Source organism: Schistocerca americana, chromosome 1 (genome assembly GCF_021461395.2).
Source record: "Schistocerca americana isolate TAMUIC-IGC-003095 chromosome 1, iqSchAmer2.1, whole genome shotgun sequence".
Classification (NCBI taxonomy): Eukaryota; Metazoa; Arthropoda; class Insecta; order Orthoptera; family Acrididae; genus Schistocerca; species Schistocerca americana.
Window position 1 is genome coordinate 865,041,085 of NC_060119.1, and position 21,488 is coordinate 865,062,572.

The 21,488-nt window shown below is 38.0% G+C and overlaps 1 protein-coding gene across 1 annotated transcript in view; it reads right to left on the reverse strand.

The window, feature by feature from the left end:
* Positions 1–18,245: 18,245 nt before the first annotated feature.
* Positions 18,246–21,488, reverse strand: part of LOC124547035 (glutathione S-transferase theta-1-like) — a 34,255-nt gene continuing 31,012 nt past the window's right edge. Inside the window, exons 4-5 of the mRNA XM_047125080.1 lie at positions 19,134–19,314; positions 18,246–18,409 (exon numbers count right to left, since the gene is read on the reverse strand). Of these exons, the coding sequence (XP_046981036.1) occupies positions 18,246–18,409; positions 19,134–19,314 (345 nt within the window). The remainder of the gene's footprint in view (positions 18,410–19,133; positions 19,315–21,488) is intronic.

Here is a 21,488-nt window from a genome sequence, read left to right on the forward strand (position 1 = left end):
GGCCGGGCACCATCTTGCATAAACCACGAGGTGTTCGCAGTGTCGTCTAAGGCAGTTTGGACCGCCACAAATTCACGAAGAATGTCCAGATAGCGTGATACAGTAATCGTTTCGGATCTGAAAAATGGGCCAATGATTCCTTTGGAAGAAATGGCGGCCCAGACCAGTACTTTTTGAGGATGCAGGGACGATGGGACTGCAACATGGGGCTTTTCGGTTCCCCATATGCGCCAGTTCTGTTTATTGATGAAGCCGTCCAGGTAAAAATAAGCTTCATCAGTAAACCAAATGCTGCCCACATGCATATCGCCGTCATCAGTCCTGTGCACTATATCGTTAGCGAATGTCTTTCGTGCAGCAATGGTAGCGGCGCTGAGGGGTTGCCGCGTTTGAATTTTGTATGGATAGAGGTGTAAACTCTGGCGCATGAGACGATACGTGGACGTTGGCGTCATTTGGACCGCAGCTGCAACACGGCGAACGGAAACCCGAGGCCGCTGTTGGATCACCTGCTGCACTAGCTGTGCGTTGCCCTCTGTTGTTGCCGTATGCGGTCGCCCTACCTTTCCAGCACGTTCATCCGTCACGTTCCCAGTCCGTTGAAATTTTTCAAACAGATCCTTTATTGTATCGCTTTTCGGTCCTTTGGTTACATTAAACCTCCGTTGAAAACTTCGTCTTGTTGCAACAACACTGTGTTCTAGGCGGTGGAATTCCAACACCAGAAAAATCCTCTGTTCTAAGGAATAAACCATGTTGTCTACAGCACACTTGCATGTTGTGAACAGCACACGCTTACAGCAGAAAGACGACGTACAGAATGGCGCACGCACAGACTGCGTTGTCTTCTATATCTTTCACATCACTTGCAGCGCCATCTGTTGTTGAAAATTGTAACTACTGTAATTTCGAAAGTTTGTCTGCCTGAAAATGTACTGTTGTCCCAAGCATATTGCAACAAACGGTGTATTTCTATCGCTTCTCGTTTAGTTTTTATTGCCGTTTCAAATATATCGGTCATTTTTGAAACACCCTGTACATGAAATATCTTCTTACAGTAATGTTTTATGTAGAATTCTTAATAACTTTTTAAGTACAGGTTTGAATTTGATACTAACATGAATCCTGCACCCTTACATGTAGCTGAACAATAATTATAATGAAGTTTGTGTGTACAAATTTTGTAAGTACAGGTTTTAACGTTTGTTTACATCTATTGTACTGATTTTTGAGTAGTAGCTCTGTTTTGTCACATTTTCGTTGTATTTTATGATAATTACGTTCCAGGTATTCTAATCACATTAGTATATCGAATTTGTATTGTTTAGTGCATGCACTAGTATGTGTAAACATCGTGGGATAGTATTGGGTACTTAACACAATCAGAATTTCAATTTTCGTCCAGGGTCATCCCATCCTGCTACTTTGCAAGCATCTGTCCAGCATTTCAGGGCCTCACGTGACATAGTCCACCGCTGGGAGCAAGAAGGACAACCTTCATAACAGAGACATTTCACATAATCAAGAAAGGTGTGTGCATGAGATGTCTGTAGCCACATTATGACTTTGATCAGTGAGTGATACAGTTTTAATGATCAATTGTCAGATGCACAGCTGTTTTGACTGCCATTTTTGAAACAATTTTTTTCCCCAGAAAAAGAACTGAAAGTAGCTGTTAATTTATTTCACTTAAAGTCGTCAGACTTGCATCCTAAAGATATTAAAAGATGAGGGACTTCATGAAAGCATCAGGTGCTTTGACCTTATTAAACATTTTTTATAGATGCAACTTGACTAATGCTTCTCTTGAAAGTGTTAAACAAATGCGTATAATTTTGACCTTCCCAGTGATAATTGGAGAAGCAAAACACTGCGTCATTACATTAGAATTGGTGAAAACATTCATACAAAACACCATGAATGAGGACAGACTTTGTGCATTTGTGATGTGTTTTTTAACTTCAAAAAGCTCTATTGAACCATACAAATTTTGGTGAAACGGTCAGATGATTTTGCAGCACAGAAGTCGAGATGAACTGATTTCATCTGTGAGGAAATGAATTAAGGTAAGAAAAACATGCATTAATAGGTGATAGAAGTAATTCCTTTGTTGTTACTACCTATTTAGCCTACTAAATGAAGTGCATAAAAAAGGGTTGTAACAAGTTTATCCACCAATGTCACATTTTCTAACATTTTACCACTGCAAACTGTACAAAAAATTGTGTTTTGGAGAATTCATTAATGTGGTGTATCATTCAAACTGCGCATTTCCATAGTACACAAGCATAAATTTGAAAACCATTAAATACTGTATGGTAGTTTCATAGATGCTTAGATCAACATGGCACCTGCTGAGTATGTTTTTCTCAGTCATTCACAGCACAAGATCCATGACACCATGGAAACATCACTGTTTAATCATGCGAACTAAAACTGCAGCCTGAACATGCACAAAACATTAAATGTCTAAAGCTTAGAGCTAAAGATGCAAACATTGAGCATGCAGTAAAGTTAACATATAACGCATTAAAGATATCTCTAAAACATTACATTTTGTATGATTTGTTGTGATAGTGTGAGGGAACATGATACCCTGAAATCAATTGTGGTGACGCGGATATATAGCAGAATCCAAGGTCCCATTTAGTTCCATTCAATAAATGTCATAGCCTTCCCCAATACAAAAGTCACAAGCTGCACTTGAGAAAGACTGAATCCCTGACACATGCTAATGGGATGAGAAAAAAAGGATTAAAAGAATCAAGCAATGGAAAATCCAGGATGGAATAATGACCGTCTTGTGAAAAGTATAGATTGCAACTCACCATACAGTGGAGATTTTGAGTTACAGACAGGCACAACAAAAAAGACTTCAAAGCACCAGTCCAACCAATGAACGAAGATATGTTTTGTACGGTGTATTCAGGCTGGTGATGTCAGTGGTTTCACAGCTGAAGATTCTATTCTATTGTCTGCTTGAAAAATATGGCAGTATCGCAAAAGGTCATTTTAATGAATAAACACTTCTAAAGAAGAATAAACCAGAACACTAAGAGCTATCCAATTTATTAACAAAACTTGAAGGTTTGTCCAAATTAGTTTAGTAGTGTGCGACAGTCACTCCCTCAAAGATTTAGTCTAATTAGCCAATTGTTGTTGTTGTTGTTGGTGGTGGTGGTGGTGGTGGTGGGCTTCAGTCCAGAGACTGGTTTAATGCAGCTCTCCATGCTACTCTATCCTGTGCAAGCTTCTTCATCTCCAAATACCTATGCAACCTACATACTTCTGAATCTGCTAAGTGTATTCAGCTCTTGGTCTCCCTCTACAATTTTTACCCTCCACACTGCCCTCCAGTACTAAATTGGTGATCCCTTGATGCCTCAGAACATGTCCTACCAACCGATCCCTTCTTCTAGTCAAGTTGTGCCACAAATTCCTCTTCTCCCCAATTTTATTCAGTACCTCCTCATTAGCTACATCATCTATCCATCTAATCTTCAGCATTCTTCTGTTGCACCACATTTCGAAAGCTTCTATTCTCTTCCTGTCTAAACTATTTATCAGCCATGTTTCAGAAAAGACTTTCTGACACTTAAATCTCTACTTAGTGTTAGCAAATTTCTCTTCTTCAGAAACATTTTCCTTGCCATCGCCAGTCTGCATTTTTTATCCTCCCTACTTTGACCATCATTTGTTATTTTGCTTCCCAAATAGCAAAACTCATCTACTACTTTAAGTCTCTCGTTTCTTACTCTAATTCCCTCAGCATCACCTGATTTAATTCGACTATATTCCATTATCCTCGTTTTGCTTTTGTTGATGTTCATCTCGTGTCCTCCTTTCAAGATACTGTCCATTCTGTTCAGCTGCTCTTCCAGGTCCTTTGCTGTCTCTGACAAAATTGCAATGTCACTGGCAAACCTCAAAGTTTTTATTTCTTCTTCCTGGATTTAATTCCTACTCCAAATTTTCCTTTTGTTTCCTTTGCTGCTTGCTCAATATACAGATTGAATAACATTGGGGTAGGCTACAACCCTGTCTCACTCCCTTCCCAACCACTACTTCACTTTCATGCTACTTGGCTCTTATAACTGCCATCTGATTTCTGTACAAAGTGTAAATAGCCTTTCGCTCCCAGTATTTGACCCCTGCCACCCTCAAAATGTGAAAGAGAGTATTCCGGTCAACATTGTCAAAAGCTTTCTCTAACAAGGGGAGGCCGCCAATTGTGAAATTCAGATTCGATTCATACTGCGCGTAATAAAAGCTCATGGCCAGAGGTGTAATGTGGCAAAGCACCAAGATGCGCTTCTCAGCCGTTGTTGAGAAAATCGACAGTTAAAAGAAACCGTTGCGGTGAAATACTCTCTACGATCAACAATTTTCTACAGCGTCGTGGCGCAGCGGTAAGCGCTCGGGTTCGTAATCCGGTCGCCGGATCGAATCTCGCACCATGCAAATTTTATTATTAGTTTTTTGTAATTTTTTATATATATATATATATATATATATATAGACACACACACTATTAATGAATTGCTCATGCATACTGGTGAAGGCGGATCGCTCTCCAATTGTACCGCCTCCATTTTTCCATTTTTTTAACAGGGTGTACCAAAGCTCTCCCGTCCGCACTGATTTTCGACGATGTTATAAATTGCGCTAGGGACCGCATCTACCTTCTTTCGAAGTTAGCAGGCAACTACGCTGTTATGCGGCGGCTCGTTTCGGCCCATTCAACATCTGTCCTTCAAGTGTAACGAGCGAGTAACGGAGTTTATATTTCATACATGCCGCAGCAAATTTGTGTTTGTGGGGTCTCTATTCTAATTCTAACATTTGACTTACGCTACACGTATTCGTTTCGGAATACCGTTTGTACGTCTTCCGTTAACTATACGTGGTTAACATTATGAAGACAATTAATAACATTTGTGAAATAGAACTTTGTTTGCGGAAAACATAATGATGTTCGAAGTCACCAGTTTTTGCACGACAAACGACTTTCAACAACTTATTATATGCATAATTGTTGCAACTGATTTTTTATATATATATATATATAAAAAACAAAGATGAGGTGACTTACCGAACAAAAGCGCTGGCAGGTCGATAGACACACAAACAAACACAAACATACACACAAAATTCAAGCTTTCGCAACAAACTGTTGCCTCATCAGGAAAGAGGGAAGGAGAGGGGAAGACGAAAGGAAGTGGGTTTTAAGGGAGAGGGTAAGGAGTCATTCCAATCCCGGGAGCGGAAAGACTTACCTTAGGGGGAAAAAAGGACAGGTATACACCCGCACACACGCACATATCCATCCATACATACAGACTCAAGCAGACAATATGTCTGCTTGAGTCTGTATGTATGGATGGATATGTGCGTGTGTGCGGGTGTATACCTGTCCTTTTTTCCCCCTAAGGTAAGTCTTTCCGCTCCCGGGATTGGAATGACTCAAGCATATTGTCTGCTTGAGTCTGTATGTATGGATGGATATGTGCGTGTGTGCGGGTGTATACCTGTCCTTTTTTCCCCCTAAGGTAAGTCTTTCCGCTCCCGGGATTGGAATGACTCCTTACCCTCTCCCTTAAAACCCACTTCCTTTCGTCTTCCCCTCTCCTTCCCTCTTTCCTGATGAGGCAACAGTTTGTTGCGAAAGCTTGAATTTTGTGTGTATGTTTGTGTTTGTTTGTGTGTCTATCGACCTGCCAGCGCTTTTGTTCGGTAAGTCACCTCATCTTTGTTTTTATATATAATTTTTCCCACGTGGAATGTTTCCTTCCATATATATATATATATATATATATATATATATATATATATATATATATATATATATATATATATATATATATATATATATATATATATATAAAAAAACAAAGATGAGGCGACCCACCGAACAAAAGCGCTGGCAGGTCGACAGACACACAAACAAACACAAACACACACACAAAATTCAAGCTTTCGCAACAAACCGCCGCCCCACCAGGAAAGAGGGAAGGAGAGGGGAAGACAAAAGGAAGCGGGTTTTAAGGGAGATATATATATATATATATACACACACACACTCTAAATTGGTGATCCCTTGATGCCTCAGAACAAATACAAAAAAAAGGGTTGCATGGCGTGAGATTCGATCCGGCGACCTTCGGATTACGAACCCGAGCGCTTACCGCTGCGCCACGACGCTGTAGAAAATTATTAATCATAGAGAGTATTTCACGACAACGGTTTCTTTTAACTGTCCATTGTCTCGACAACGGCTGAGAAGTGCATCTTGGTGCTTTGCCACATTACACCTCTGGCCATGAGCTTTTATTATGCGCAGTATGAATCGAATCTGAATTTCACAATTGGCGGCCTCCCCTTGTAAGTCTACAAATGCTAGAAACACAGTTTTGCCTTTTCTTAATCTTTCTTCTAAGATAAGTCATAGGGTCAGTATTCCCTCATGTGTTCCCAACATTTCTACGGAATTCAAACTGATCTTCACCGAGGTCGGCTTCTGCCAGCTTTTCCATTCGTCTGTAAAGAATTTGTGTTAGTATTTTGCAGCCGTGACTTGTTAACCCATATGGCTTCATAAATTAATTAATGGGAAAATTTAAAACATAAATCAATGAAAGTAAATATGGAGTAAGATGATGCCACAAGTTATGCAGCCAAATTTTTAAATTGAGGTCCTTCTTGGCTTCATTGCCACAAACAACTAAAAACTACTGTAGCCAAGCTTTACATTAGATTAGATGGATTATGTGTATCATTTGTTTCATAAACTTATAGTGAGAAACTGTGTGTTGTGACATGAGAGAGAAAAACAAAACATAGAATTAAGAATTAGGTGGCAGTGTCAAGATAAAGTGGCTGTATGTCAGTGTGCGTAGTATATGCAGTTTATTAGCACAATATAATCTGCATACTCCACTTCAAGCATTATATATGATAAGTGAAGTAGCATACAACTATTACATTTCCATTCAACAGTGCACTTCATATAAAGCTAGCCAGTTGTGCAGATGCTAAAGTCTTTGCATGACAGAAGTTCAGTACAGTTTTGTATGAAACAAAGTAAGCTTGCCATACAAAAAATTAAGTCATCCCTAAAGAAATCATTACACCATTAATACCATGTAATTCCACCCATGGACGTGATACCTTCCTGGATTAGGATAGGAAGTGTGTCCGTAACATTGTGCAGGTATGCTGTATCCAGGGTAAGCCATTCACTAAGAGTTTGATTACACAATTCCACTAAACTGCAGGGTTATTGATGCTGGCACTTTACTCACTGTTCCAACATGTTCCACAGAGTTTCTATGGGGTTCAAGTCAGGTGATTTTATTGGCCCGTCAAGATGTAATAGAGTGGGGAATGATCAGAAAACCAGTCTTTCTTTCTCATCCTGTATGCTAAGTCTCCCATGACCTAGAGGTCTGGGTGACTTTTCCAAATTCTACCCTTCGTCCTAAACCTCTCCAGTTCCTTTTCCTTTGCCCCCTCTTCCTTCCCCTTCACCACTTCTGCCAGAAGAGAAGCAGCAACGGGCTCCGAAAACTTGCACAAGTAAAACCTTTTTTACGTGTGTTCTCCTGCCAACACTCAGTGAGTTAGTGTTCTTATCTATCCAATTAGATTATATTGTGAGGAAACCAGTCACATATTCTTCCAGCTCAATGAATTCTGCTGTTATTGTCTTGAAAAACTGGGATATAAATAGTGTAATTGACAAGCTGGTGTGGATTGAATGGCAACACCTGGTCATTCAGAATGTTTAAAAAAATGTGCTGGTTCATGTTACCGGTAATTTCAGTGAGTAGCCCCAATTCATAAGAAAAACACCCCCAAAATATCACAGTCCCTCCTCTGGCTTGAATCTGACCTTACATTTGGGGTGAAATGTTTCATTTGGCCTTCTGTGCACTCAGCGATGCGCATCACTTGAATATAGGCAAAAACTTGATATGTCAGACCACATTACAAGTATGCCAGTCAATTACTGTCCACGTTCCACAGTTTCTAGCTGATTGAGGCCGCACAGCTTAATGCACCTGTGTGACAAAAGTCACGAGATAATTTTAGTTACTTGGATCAAAAAATGGGTCACTATTGCGCTACATGTTCCGATATTAAATTTGGAAAAGGTTACTAAAATTCATATATAATTTCAGTGAATTTACAGTACAACAATTTAAGTTACATTTTAGTTAATTATAAACAAATTACTTTGAATAAAAATTACTAACAGTATTTCGATTTGCTATCAAGTAGAGCTATCAGTTTAAGTGATCATAATAACTAAACATCATAGCTTTTCAGAAATAAGGGAGAGGTAAATTTTCAAGAATGGCTGGTGCAGCATGACTGCACAATTGATATCACAAAATTTCAAACTTGGATTATTAACAAATGGGTTATACCCCTTAGTTGCTAATATAAATTGTGTAGTATATTAATGTGAAATTTAATCTGAGATGATAAACTCATTTTAAAGGGCAATTTGCTTCTGGAACTGGGTATACATATAACAGTATAAAATCCAGAGAGTTAACAATTCAAGCCAAAAATGACCTCTTCAGAGAATGTTGACATGAGGAAGGAATTTCAGATAGGGATGGGAAGGTAGTCCCATTTCATGTATTCCTTGAAAAGACCATGAAGATAAAATTGGAGAGTTTCGAGCCTACGTGGAAACTTATCAGTTGTTGGTCTTTCTGCAAACGATATGCGACTGGAACAGGGAAAGGGCAAAGTGACAGTGTTACACAAAGTACCCTCCACCAGGCACCTTAAGGTGACTTGCAGAGTAGAGATGTAGATGTAGATGTGTGTTCTGGGTGCTTCACTTTTTTTGTGAGGCAGTGTATTTTTAAAGATGTGCCAAACAATGTGGGAAAATTAATGTAAATACATCATGAGAGAAAGAAAGTAACACTTTGTGCTTGTATAATACATTAAAAATGTATTGTGCTTCTCTTTCCAAGTATCCAGTTACTAAGATTACCATAACATTGTCTTGACAAGTGCAAATATGTGTTTTGACAGTTTTTGAGTTCAAAAGACTTTTTAACCATCCCATAATAATTATGCATTTGTTAATCCACGAATCACTAGTTTGCAACAATGTATAATGATTATCCTATTCTTCACATCTGAACTGATTTTGGCAATGTGTAATGGGATCATAAAAAGTTTGATACTTATTCTGGACAATTAACATCTCTATGTCAAGAGAATAAGTTTTTGCTCAATGCAGCCACATTATTGGTATGAGGGCAGTATTTTTTGGAGTGACAATGACTTTGTATAACATAAAATATTACCAATGAGGCACTGGATGTGTCTTTGGTTATCTTCTATGTGGGTGTTTTGCCTGAATTCCACATTCCATTAATACCAAGTCAAGAAGAACACTGAGCGAGATACCAAATAATCTTATCCTGTGTTTGGTCAATTATACAGGATGTTTCACAATTCATATTACAGGCTTTTAGGGGTTACAGAGGGGTATGTAGATGAAGTTTGATGAAGAAACTGTGTCTGGAAGTGTACTGCTTAGACGTATAATTATTCTGAATATTAGATCACTTTCTGACCTGTTGCTCTTCTATGTAGGGGGGGGGGGGGGGGGGGGGAGGGGATTCTCATCAGTCTGTAGGTGTGCTGTGAAATGGGAGAGTTGAAAGTGATCCAGTCTTCAAAGTTATTTTATGTCCAAACAGTTCATTTAGGAACATGGACTCCTTATCAAAACTTTATCTACTGTGTCCCCTCTACTACCCCTAGAAGCCTGTAATAGGAACTGTGAAACATCCTGTATATTTACCATATGCATAGGACAATGCAGCAATGAATTTTAAGGTGCTTTAAGATAGAGCTGAAATTAGGTCGTCTGTAGTGCAAAATCAATAAGAACTGTAGACTGGGGATACTTTCCTGTATCATATATTCAGATATCTTTCAGTTCTGTTCATGGAACATATACAGGAAAAATAATTACTTATGTGAATCTTATTCTTGCTGTTATTAGTACAGCTTTGTCACTTTGTGTTCTCAACAGAATCAACTGGTTGAGGGATGAAGAATGTGCATAAACTCCACCCTCAAAATGGGTTCAGGGATTTTCTAAATAGTATTTGTGAGATATTTCACAGCTGCAATTTTTTCAGGCTTTCCTTTACTCTTTCCTGTAAAGAAGCTTGTCATCATCTGCATTACAGTTTTTGATGTCCTTTTTGTTTGACCTCGTACTGATATCACATTTGTGTGTTTCCTTCATACACAAACTGCGGTATATCAGTATTTTACCAATAAACTCTGCCACTTGCATTATGCAGAACTGAGTTTATTTGAGATCCATGCCACATGTTGTAATATCCACACCTATATTTTATTCAGAATAATATTCGAGACAGCATTATGTGTGGAATGTGAATGAACATTAATTGCATTCTCGTTATATTAATAAAAAAGGACTTCATCGTTAATAAAGTAATAAATAATTATTGTCAGTGACATAATTTAACATTTTGTAAAAAATTGTATCCCAGACAATACCCATGGAAAAAGATAATGAAAATCTCAATCTGTTGTTATCTAAGATTCTTCTAGAAAAGTCCTTCTTCTTGTTCTAAGTGTTATACTGATAGGCTGTGAATGATGTCTCATAACACAGAGGTCTGTAAAAAAACAGTATTATGTTGCCAATTGAATATTAAAAAAATGGAGTTTATGTGCTATTGAAATGAATCTTCTTTGTTTGGAGTTTTATTTCATTGTAATTCTCATCCTATATAAATGTTGTTTTCTGCTCAGCTACAAAAGAGCACAGCCGTTAGAGCTATTGGTCTATGGCGATGTTTATTGGCAAATGCTGAAAAAGAAGCGATTAACATTAAGAAATATTTTCAAATGTTAATGCATATCGTGAAGGTACAAAAAGATTTAATATATATTATTTGTTAGTAGTAAAAACAGGACCTGCAGCAGAGTCGATTTTCTTATGTCAGCTGCCATCTTAGTATAATATTGCAGCGGCAGTTTTAAGTTGCTTTTCTATTCAAACATAAATGTTGTTGGTCATAACTGCTATAATAATTGTGTATTGGTGGCCCAGAACCCACTCTGAGGTAATAAAATTCCAGTTAGATTGTGAGTACAGTGAACATCTATGAATGCAAACAGTATCTTCCATGACATAAATTCTTATCCGCTGATGTATGAAGCCTGGTTATTTTGCAACAACTTTTATGAAATGTTTTGACAGGAAAAAATACATTAGTGTTGTGTGCGTGTGGTACTGCGTGACAAAACTGTTCATTTTGCTCAAGGAAAAGTGTTGCCACCTCAAATAACAGTAGCTTTAAATTCGATAAACAATCTGCAACTAGTAAAGAGACTATTATACAACAGCACTGAAAATTACTAAAAATTATTACTCTTGTTTAGGTCAGATCACTTATCATACATCTAGCTTGTTTGCTGGCTACGTATGATTACTTTTGTTCATGACCTTAGTGTCATTTACACTGCTTGATATACAACATTGCTACACGTTCCCAGGTGGAGATTTCTTTAACAAAATAGCGATCATTAGCCAGGAAAAGCAGTGATTAAATAAAATCTCATGTTACAATAACAATAAGTAACTAGGTTTATTGAAATCTTGCTGAAATTGTACAACACACAATCAAACTATACAAGTCACAATTGTACTAATTAATCCTGTAATCAAAGGCCACTAGTTTTTTTGCTGTTTATGAGGTACACGACATTACATTTCTCTGCATTAAAGGCTTATTGCCAGTCGTTGCACCAGACTCAAATTTTGTCATATCTCACCAGGTGTTAATGAATTAAATATAAAATTCTGAACCAGTAAAAATAAAAGTACAACTGGTGTAGTATTTCATTATTTAAATTATTAACAACACAGATGTAGTCTTTCAAAAAACCTCAATAATATTTCATTCAAAATCTTAAATCTACGAAAGTTCTGAATTGAGTGCTTTCAAATTTTGACACAACATTGCATTTGAATATTCATGTGGTTTATTTGTATACCTGTTGGAGGGGACAGACTTCAAATTTTAATTTGTTACTCTAATAAATGTTCAGGTTGATGTGGATTATATATTTTAATACACAAATAATGTATGAATATGTAATGTATAAATGGAAAATCTTGTTACCAAAAATCTCGGAAAGTTACTGACTGACTTATTTCAAATTTTTACATGGTACTCTAATGAACATTCAGACACACAATGGTTATATAATTTTAATATATATATGTAGTCTACAATAAGGAAAATTTCTTGACTGATTTACCTCAAATTTTTACACAGTACTCTAATGAATACTCAGATAAACATAGCCTACTTTTTTTAACAAAAGTTTAGATGTTTTCTGCTAAAAGTGACTGTGAGAAATAAAACGTTGTGCTGTACTCTGCTGTGAAAATGTGTGGTTTGTTTTCTTTCTCACACTCCGTTTTAACTACGATAGTAGGGCATTTAAAACATTACTGTATTTAATGCATTACAAGGCACACTTTTTTCTTTGAAAAACTGTCTCCAAAATTGAGGTGCTTCTTATACTCAAAATTAACATAGAAATGTCTAGTGTTTGATCTGTCTGTCTGGCAACAGTGGATTCAACTACCAGCAGCAGTGCATCAATGTCACAAAAATGAGTTGTGGCAATTCACAAGCCTGCTAACACTTTCTCCCTCCCACCCTGCCATCACAAACCAAGAACACTGTCTAGCGAATGATGCATCATTGCAGTTAACGGCGCCAGTGAACTTCATGTGAAAGTGATTTGTGTTATTGGTAACAGTACAATATTTTTATTAGTAGCTAGTTTCATAATGGAAAAAAATAAAAGGTATTCATATGATGCATGCTATAAATCGAAAGTAACAGCATATGCAGAAGAACATGGAAACAGAGAGCTGAGTGGCATTTTGACCCTCCACCAACAGATAAAACCATTTGCAAATGGCGGGCTGGTAAAGAGGAACTGAAAAAATGAGAAAGACTAAATGTGCAAATAAAGATCTGAATGCAAAATGGCCAAAACTAGAATACGTCGTATTGAAATGGACTTGAGGACGCCATCAAAATGGCATTGGAATTAATAAAAAAAATGATTTAAATACATGCTCATAAGCTAGTGCCACAGTGGAACTTAAATGACTTTAAGGGTGGAGCTGGTTGGTGCTACAGGTTTATGAACCACATGGACCTAGTATGCAAACCAAAACCAAAATATCTTGGAAAATACCACAAGAGTATGAATTGGAAATGTTATCTCTCCATCACTTTATTATTCAACTTCAAAAGAAAACCAATGTGAAACAAAGTCAAATAGCAAATATGGACGAAACTCCTCTGAATATCTGATGTGCCAGGTAACAGAACTGTTGCCATGAAAGGTGTTAAAACTGTAACTATAAAAACTGTAGGACACCAAAAAATGCACCACAGTGTTGTCCTTTCATGTTGTGGTGGCCCAATGATCATTTCCAAGTGCAAAACAATACCCAAACCTTCTGTAATACTGCCAGGTGTTGTTGTTCATGTACATGACAAGGGTTGGGTGGACGATGCTGGTATTGAAATGTCATGTGACTAGGGCCTCCTGTTGAGCAGACTGTTCACTGGGTGCAAATCTTTCGATTTGACGCCACTTCGGCGACTTGTGCATCAGTGGGGATCAAATGCGGATGACTAGGACAACACAACACCCAGTCCCTGAGTGGAGAAAATCTCCGACTCAGCTGGGAATCAAACCCAGGCCCTTAGGATTGACATTCTGTTGCGCTGACCACTCATCTACCAGGGGCGGACGATGCTGGTATGAAATTCTGGATTAACAGAGCGTGGGAGAGAAGGAAAGATGCTTTATTGAAAGAGAAAATGAGACAGGGAAATAAAGAGCTCACTGTTATTCTGGTAGAACATACTTCACCATTGCAACCTCTTTATGTCTCGATAAATAAACCATTTAAAGTGTGTATTAGAGCGCAACGGAGCATATGGATGATGGATGAAACCCAACATGAGTTCATGCTGGAGGGAGCTTTAAAGTTACATACAATCAAACAAGTGTGCCAGTGGATAAAACAGTCATGGTCTAGACTGAGAGAAGACATTATTGTTAATATTTCAAGAAGTGAGGCATAAGTAACACTGTCAATGGCAGTGAAGACCACCTTATACATGAAGAAGACAACGATGATGAATAAGGAGAAGAAGAAAATGAAGGAGAAAGTTTGGATGATGATTTTGAGGGATTTTAAAGCTCAGTTCAATTTTATAAGCTAAGAATTTTTTCTTCTTCTGGCTTTGCAATCTAATAATAGAAATGGTAAAAATGTCATTTATTAAAAATTGCTTAAAATTAAAGTGTGTCTTAGATTCTGTAGTATCTTATACTCCATAAGATATGGTGAACAGATTGTTTCTTCCATATATGTTCTTTCTTGTTATATATAATTTTAAACAAAAGTTGTATACACAGACAAAATGCTGTTTTTCTTTCTTCCTTGCAGTCGGCTGTCACAGAAAACAGGAAAGTTGTATTGATCACTTATTGGCTTATGATTATAATACAATTGTGGAATTTTAATTTGCAATAACAATAAACAAGGCTCAAGGTCTGAGACAGGGGAGAAGGAGGAGATGACAGAGAAAGGGAGAAGGAGTAGATGGAGAAAGGGAGGTTTTGGGCAGAGGGAGGGAACAGGACAAAGAGAGGGAGAGGAGGAGATGGACAGAGAGATGGGGAGAAGGACATGTATCCAATTCCCACACATATTTAGCAATTGTGAAATATTGCCAGGTTCTCTAGTGAGTAATTAAATTAAGTCACCAGATACTACTGCAATTTTCATAGAATAATGCTTTCTCTTCGATAATTATGTTCTAAGTGATAAGTATCAGAGTGCAACTAATATTAAGCAGATGTACCAAACAAATATATATTCTCTTCTGTCTTAAAATATGGAATGCATTCATTCAGCAAAAGTGAGCAATACTGAGTAAACTAATTAAATGATCATCCTGCAGAGGCTGTGGAATTATTAAATATCCCCATACATTAAATTCTTAATGGTCCTCATCACAATAATCTACTTGATATCCACTAATGCCTTTTGTTCAGTGCTGTTGTTACAGATTTTGTTGAAACTGTGTCAAAAGCATTGCGAGAATCTATGACTTGCAGAGAGAGTGGTAATTCATACTTGTTGCTCCATTCTGTAAATATGATCAATTTGCGGATATTCTGGTGTGCTATATCCCCTTCTAAGGCCAGCACATTTGCATGCCTGATTAAAATCTAATGATACTCCTCTGTTGTCGGAGATAATTTTAGACTGACTTTTTATTTTAAAACACCAAACAATTGAAAATCCAGGACGGAACGTAACAATATTACGAAAAGGATAGTTACTACTCACCATATAGCAGAGATGCTGAGTTGCAGATAGGCACAAAAAAAGACTGTCACAAAATGAGCTTTTGGCCAACAATGCCTTTGTCAAAAATTGGAACACTCACACTCTAGACTTAATGAAACGACTTAGTTCAGCTACATTTGCAGTATGCCTGATAGCAGAAATACGTGATTTAAAAATGAAGAAGTTAATTTATTCAGCCTATTTCCATTCACTAATGAGGTATTGATTTAAGTGTCAGGAAGTCGTTTCTGAAAGTATTTGTATGGAGCATAGTCATGTACGGAAGTGAAACATGGATGATAACTAGTTTGGACAAGAAGAGAATAGAAGCTTTCGAAATGTGGTGCTACAGAAGAATGCTGAAGATTAGATGGGTAGATCATATAACTAATGAGGAGGTATTGAATAGGATTGGGGAGAAGAGAAGTTTGTGGCACAACTTAACTAGAAGAAGGGATAGGTTGGTAGGACATGTTCTGAGGCATCAAGGGATCACCAGTTTGGTATTGGAGGGCAGCGTGGAGGGTAAAAATCGTAGGGGGAGACCAAGAGATGAATACACTAAACAGATTCAGAAAGATGTAGGTTGCAGTAGGTACTGGGAGATGAAGAAGCTTGCACAAGATAGAGTAGCATGGAGAGCTGCATCAAACCAGTCTGAGGACTGAAGACCACAACAACAACAACAATGAGTTATGGAATCATCTTTTGGGGAAGCTCCTCTCACAAAGTGAACATTTTCAAAATTGAGAAATGAGTCATTAGGATTATATCTGGTGTCAGTCCTAGAGCTTCATGCAGAGACCTCTTTAAGAAATTTGGTATTCTAACTACTACTTCTTGGTACATATACTCATTGATGTCCTTTGTCATTTCCAACATGTCTCTTTCTACACAACATAGTGCAAAGCATGATTATAATATCAGAACCAAAAACAATCTGTATAAGGACTATAAAAGCTTAACATTAGTACAAAAAGGAGTCAAATCCATGGGTACTCATATATTCAATAACTAACCAGAGCATATCAAAGGTGTTGTAAGGGATAAAGATCGGTTTCAGAGTGAATTAAAGAACTTCCTGTTGGCCAACTCCTTCTACTCCATCGATGAATATCTTAACAAGGATTAAGCTCATAACTCTGTCTGCATTAGAATTGTACAATATCCATGTATCTGACTATTAAAAAAAATAAAAATAAAGACTTTCACTCTTATCACATACCCGATGCTCCTCTCCAAGGAATCCATGGAGAATGATAAATGTAATGTAATGTAAAAGACAAAAAAAACACACACACACACACACACACACACACACACACACACACACACACACACACACACACACACAAACGCAATTCACACAAACCTGACCACATTCTGTGGGAGCCAGTCTGGCTTCAGCTGCAAGAGACAGTGGTCATGTTTGTGTGAATTGCTTTTGTGGGTGTATGTGTGTGTGTTTTGTATATCTTTGATAAAGGCCTTGTTGGCCAAAAGCTCATTTTGTGATAGCCTTCTTGTTGTGCCTATCTGCAACTCAGCATTTCTGCTATATGGTGAGTTGCAAATATCCTTTTCATAATGTTGTTATTTTAAAAATCCATTATTTTCTGGGCCCTTTTCCATTCTTCAAACATTTAATGGTTTTGCATAGTTTATCTAGCATTAGTTCTGAAATGTAATTATTTTTATTAGTGGCCTCCTGTATTTCTGAGTCATCTCTTGAACTATACAAACATTTAAAGAAATCTTGGAAAGCTTGTAATACAATTTTTCTCTATGTTGTCAATTACTGTCCCATCTGCCATCTTAACTGATGAAATGTGACATTTACTCAACAAATTACTATTTTATATTTTCATACTTTTATTATTTTCAGTTGTTTTTTAACCAAATTTTCATTGTATCTTCTGAACAGATTTGTTTAATTCAGCACATTCTAGCATTTTTGTGTTAGTGTTTGCTTGAAATTCTCACCTTTTCATAAATAGCTGTCACATTTCATGCGAGATTTTTGTTTTCTTTGCTCTCTTTGTACCTACAATGTCTTCCTCTCCACCCAGTCCACTCTTCCATGTCATTGTGCAGTGCATGCAACCCCCTGCCTGTAGTCAGAACAAGCTCACTAATCCATGTGCCAGCTGCCTCTCGCTCTCAACTGCCAGCCACCTTTGGCCAACCCTCCCTCCAAGACCCAGCCTTCTCCTACCCCCCACCCCCCACTCCACACAATACAATGCCTTAAGCAAGTGGAGCTACAGTGATTGCACAATGTAGTCAGCTAAGCTACCAATGTTCTCTGTCTTGTTTATGTGTCAATCAAGGGCTCATTGCTTCAGCTGTTCAGTGAGTTGTTGCCTTTACTGCTTAAATCATTAGATTTTGCACAGTTGCCCTTAATGCTATAGGCAGTGAAAGGGAATATAAGGTGCAGTCTCAAATAAGTATTAAATGAAAACTTTTGTTATTGCTTCAGCTGAATATATTTTCTGTTTGTGTATCTTGAATAGCTCACTGGGTGATGACACCTCTGGAATGAAGCACATATTCTTATAAAAAATGCTATACATGTTGAAGTAACGTTATAATAAGACACTAATTATTTTTCATGTGGCTTTAAAATAAACCTCTGCACATAATGTTTTAACATTTTAAATTGTACGTTGTTATGTACAGCACTCAACAAAGGAAAGGCTGTTCAATTTAAAGATAAATATAAATCCATGTACCAAGCCTTTCCAACATCTGCATTTGTTGTTCAGTATCACAGCTTTGTGAGTGAAGGATGTGGTACACCTCCATACTTCTCTGTTATCTTTCTTACCATCGCATGAACTTTGTCATAATGTGGTAGTGTGTCACGATGAACTCGCTCTAACCAAGCTGAGAGTTTTGGAAATCCATCACAGGGATTGTAGCCTGCCATTCCTGGAAACATAATTATTAAAAAGCTAATACAACCTCTCCACTCTGAATTAGAAAAGGCAATCTTAAGCCTGCTATAAAGCTTACACAGTGGTGAGTCACATCCCAAGTAATATGCAATGAATGAATTAATGGTAAAAGGCAGTTCAAACTTTCCCATTTAGTTGTTAAACAACTATTTCTTCCCTATTTCTTCCCAGTGGTGCAACACAAAGTTTTCAGTCATTTATTTTTTTCATGAAGTGTTAGACTAATAGTGAACCATAAGAACATTGCCAGAGAACTTGTGACTGATTTAACACATGCATGATGAGTTTTGTGTGAGTTCAATTTGACTGCATTTTGTGAAGTTAAACTTTTTATTGCATGTCATATGCAACACTAGGAAGAAATGTGTTAAAAAGTCTATACACCTTTCTTTCTTTATATCTTCCTTTCTTGTTCCAAATGAAGCACTTACTTGTAAGCTCTCATTTTACACACTAATGGACAAAAGTCTTTGTATCTATTTTATCTCCTTGAAGTTATATTCCTCATAATTTCTTTTGGGATTTTAAGAAACACTCTGTTAAGAAGAGAAATGGAAACAAAGGAGTAAAAATATATGCAGTCTGTGATAGAAAAACCTTTTATATTTGCTGTATGGTTCACAATTTTTTTTTCAGCAAGAGCAGGAAGAGGATGAAGCAAGTTCCTTAATGGTGTTTCCCAATGATGTAATACTCACTAGTTTGTTCAATCTCACATGCCCCAAGGAGATCAGCAATACTGATTTCGTCTCCAGCCAGATATGGTTTTTTGTTCAACCAGATAATTTCCACTTCATTCAATGTTGCTGCCATTATTTGTTCTCGTCTAGCAACTGTTTCAAGATTAGGCTGTTTTCCTTTCATTGCTGGAAACAGAAACTGTTGAAAAAACAGGCATAATTTGCTGATCAATAAGACATGCTAAAAGAGTTAGTGTATTTCAGCCATGATATGCTAATTTTTAAGTGTGTTGCTGACAACTAAAAGAGGGCCATGAATGTCTCAGAATATAAAAAAAAAACATTTCTGTTTATATAAATTTTCTAATACGTTTCTTGTCATGATTTATGAATGAGTTTTTTCACCATAAATTGGCCTATAATGTGATAACAGGCAAGTATATCACCTGACATAATGTACTGATATTGCCATATCCAGAATGTGTCCTCTGTAATAAATATAACCCCTTTTAACTACATTCAGGAGACACAACAAAGAAGTTGATTTATTTAATTCACATCAGTGTCAATTTCTTTTGTGCTGCATGTTCACTGACAGTGACACTGTGGTCTAACACAGAGTTATTTCATTACACACTTAAATCACTTTTTGCAATGCCAGCTGATATATCCTTTTCTAAAGCCAGAATCATTTTTTCAGATGATGACATCAAGTGTCAGCAGCCATCTTTCACTACCAAATGTGTTACAACAGGGTGATTGTTATTGCTGAGCGTGGGCTACGATTCTCTGCCAAGGAAGGATGTTGTGCAGCTGAAGAATAACTGATGATGGTTACAGCACCTTCTGTATTGGGGATTTTTTTTAACAGCCATTAGTGGGCAGTGCAGTGAATACAAGAGTATTTATCTGGTGCAGTAGCCTACAGCTGCTGACTGCCCGCCACCACTGTTGCATTGCCATGCTCATGGTGACGGTGTGGTGTCACCTGTTGCTGTGAGGACATCAGGATGCATCCCACTCCAGGGTTCAGAACATAGTTTTGGTACTCTGGCAAGGCCAGAGATGGCTAGATACTCTTGTTGTTCTCTTGGGATAGCAGCCAAGTGCAAGGCTGCCACTGGTGCCCAGATGCTTAGGTGTCAAGCAGCAGCTCGTGTCCCGGCAGAGGCAAGAGTGTCTGCATCATTGGTGCAGCATGGAGTAGCACAGGCACAATGTTGCATTGCTGCCCGTGTGTTCGACGATGATGAGCCGGTTCATGCATCCTTAAGTAGGGCCTCCTGCAGCTCCATGCTGATATTACTGTAATTTCAGAGTCAATGGGTTGCACAGAAAGTTCTGGGATGGGACCAATGACGTAGTTGTTATAATCAGGCTGTAATACCTCCCTGAGGGTTGCACAGCATCAGCATGTGTACTCTGTTGCCAAAGAGGCAGATGCAAAGCTACTGACTATGTAGCCTGCTGGCCAACACTGACTAGTTTTGTTGGTGGCTGGCTTCCACCCTGTCACTGCACTGCTGATTCTAAATCATGTTTATAGCTTTACCCCCTTAAAGTATTGTCCTTGTGTGTCTCGGTTACTCTACTAAATCTCATGGAAAATATGCCAAGAAATTAATGAGTGCACAAAAGATCAGCAACTTCACAGATCCAGGGGTACATTACTGTAGGGATAACATGAAGAGAGGGGGAGTAGTTCTTATAAGTGGAATAAAGTTCCACATCATGGACGTGAATGAGTAATACATCATATAGCGCTTTGAATACTGTTCTTCACTAACAGACAGGAGTTCTTACAGTGTACAAAGCCTCAGAAGCAAATGTTTTAAATGCCATTGCTTAGTACCCCCAGTTACATATACACTCCTGGAAATTGAAATAAGAACACCGTGAATTCATTGTCCCAGGAAGGGGAAACTTTATTGACACATTCCTGGGGTCAGATACATCACATGATCACACTGACAGAACCACAGGCACATAGACACAGGCAACAGAGCATGCACAATGTCGGCACTAGTACAGTGTATATCCACCTTTCGCAGCAATGCAGGCTGCTATTCTCCCATGGAGACGATCGTAGAGATGCTGGATGTAGTCCTGTGGAACGGCTTGCCATGCCATTTCCACCTGGCGCCTCAGTTGGACCAGCGTTCGTGCTGGACGTGCAGACCGCGTGAGACAACGCTTCATCCAGTCCCAAACATGCTCAATGGGGGACAGATCCGGAGATCTTGCTGGCCAGGGTAGTTGACTTACACCTTCTAGAGCACGTTGAGTGGCACGGGATACATGCGGACGTGCATTGTCCTGTTGGAACAGCAAGTTCCCTTGCTGGTCTAGGAATGGTAGAACGATGGGTTCGAT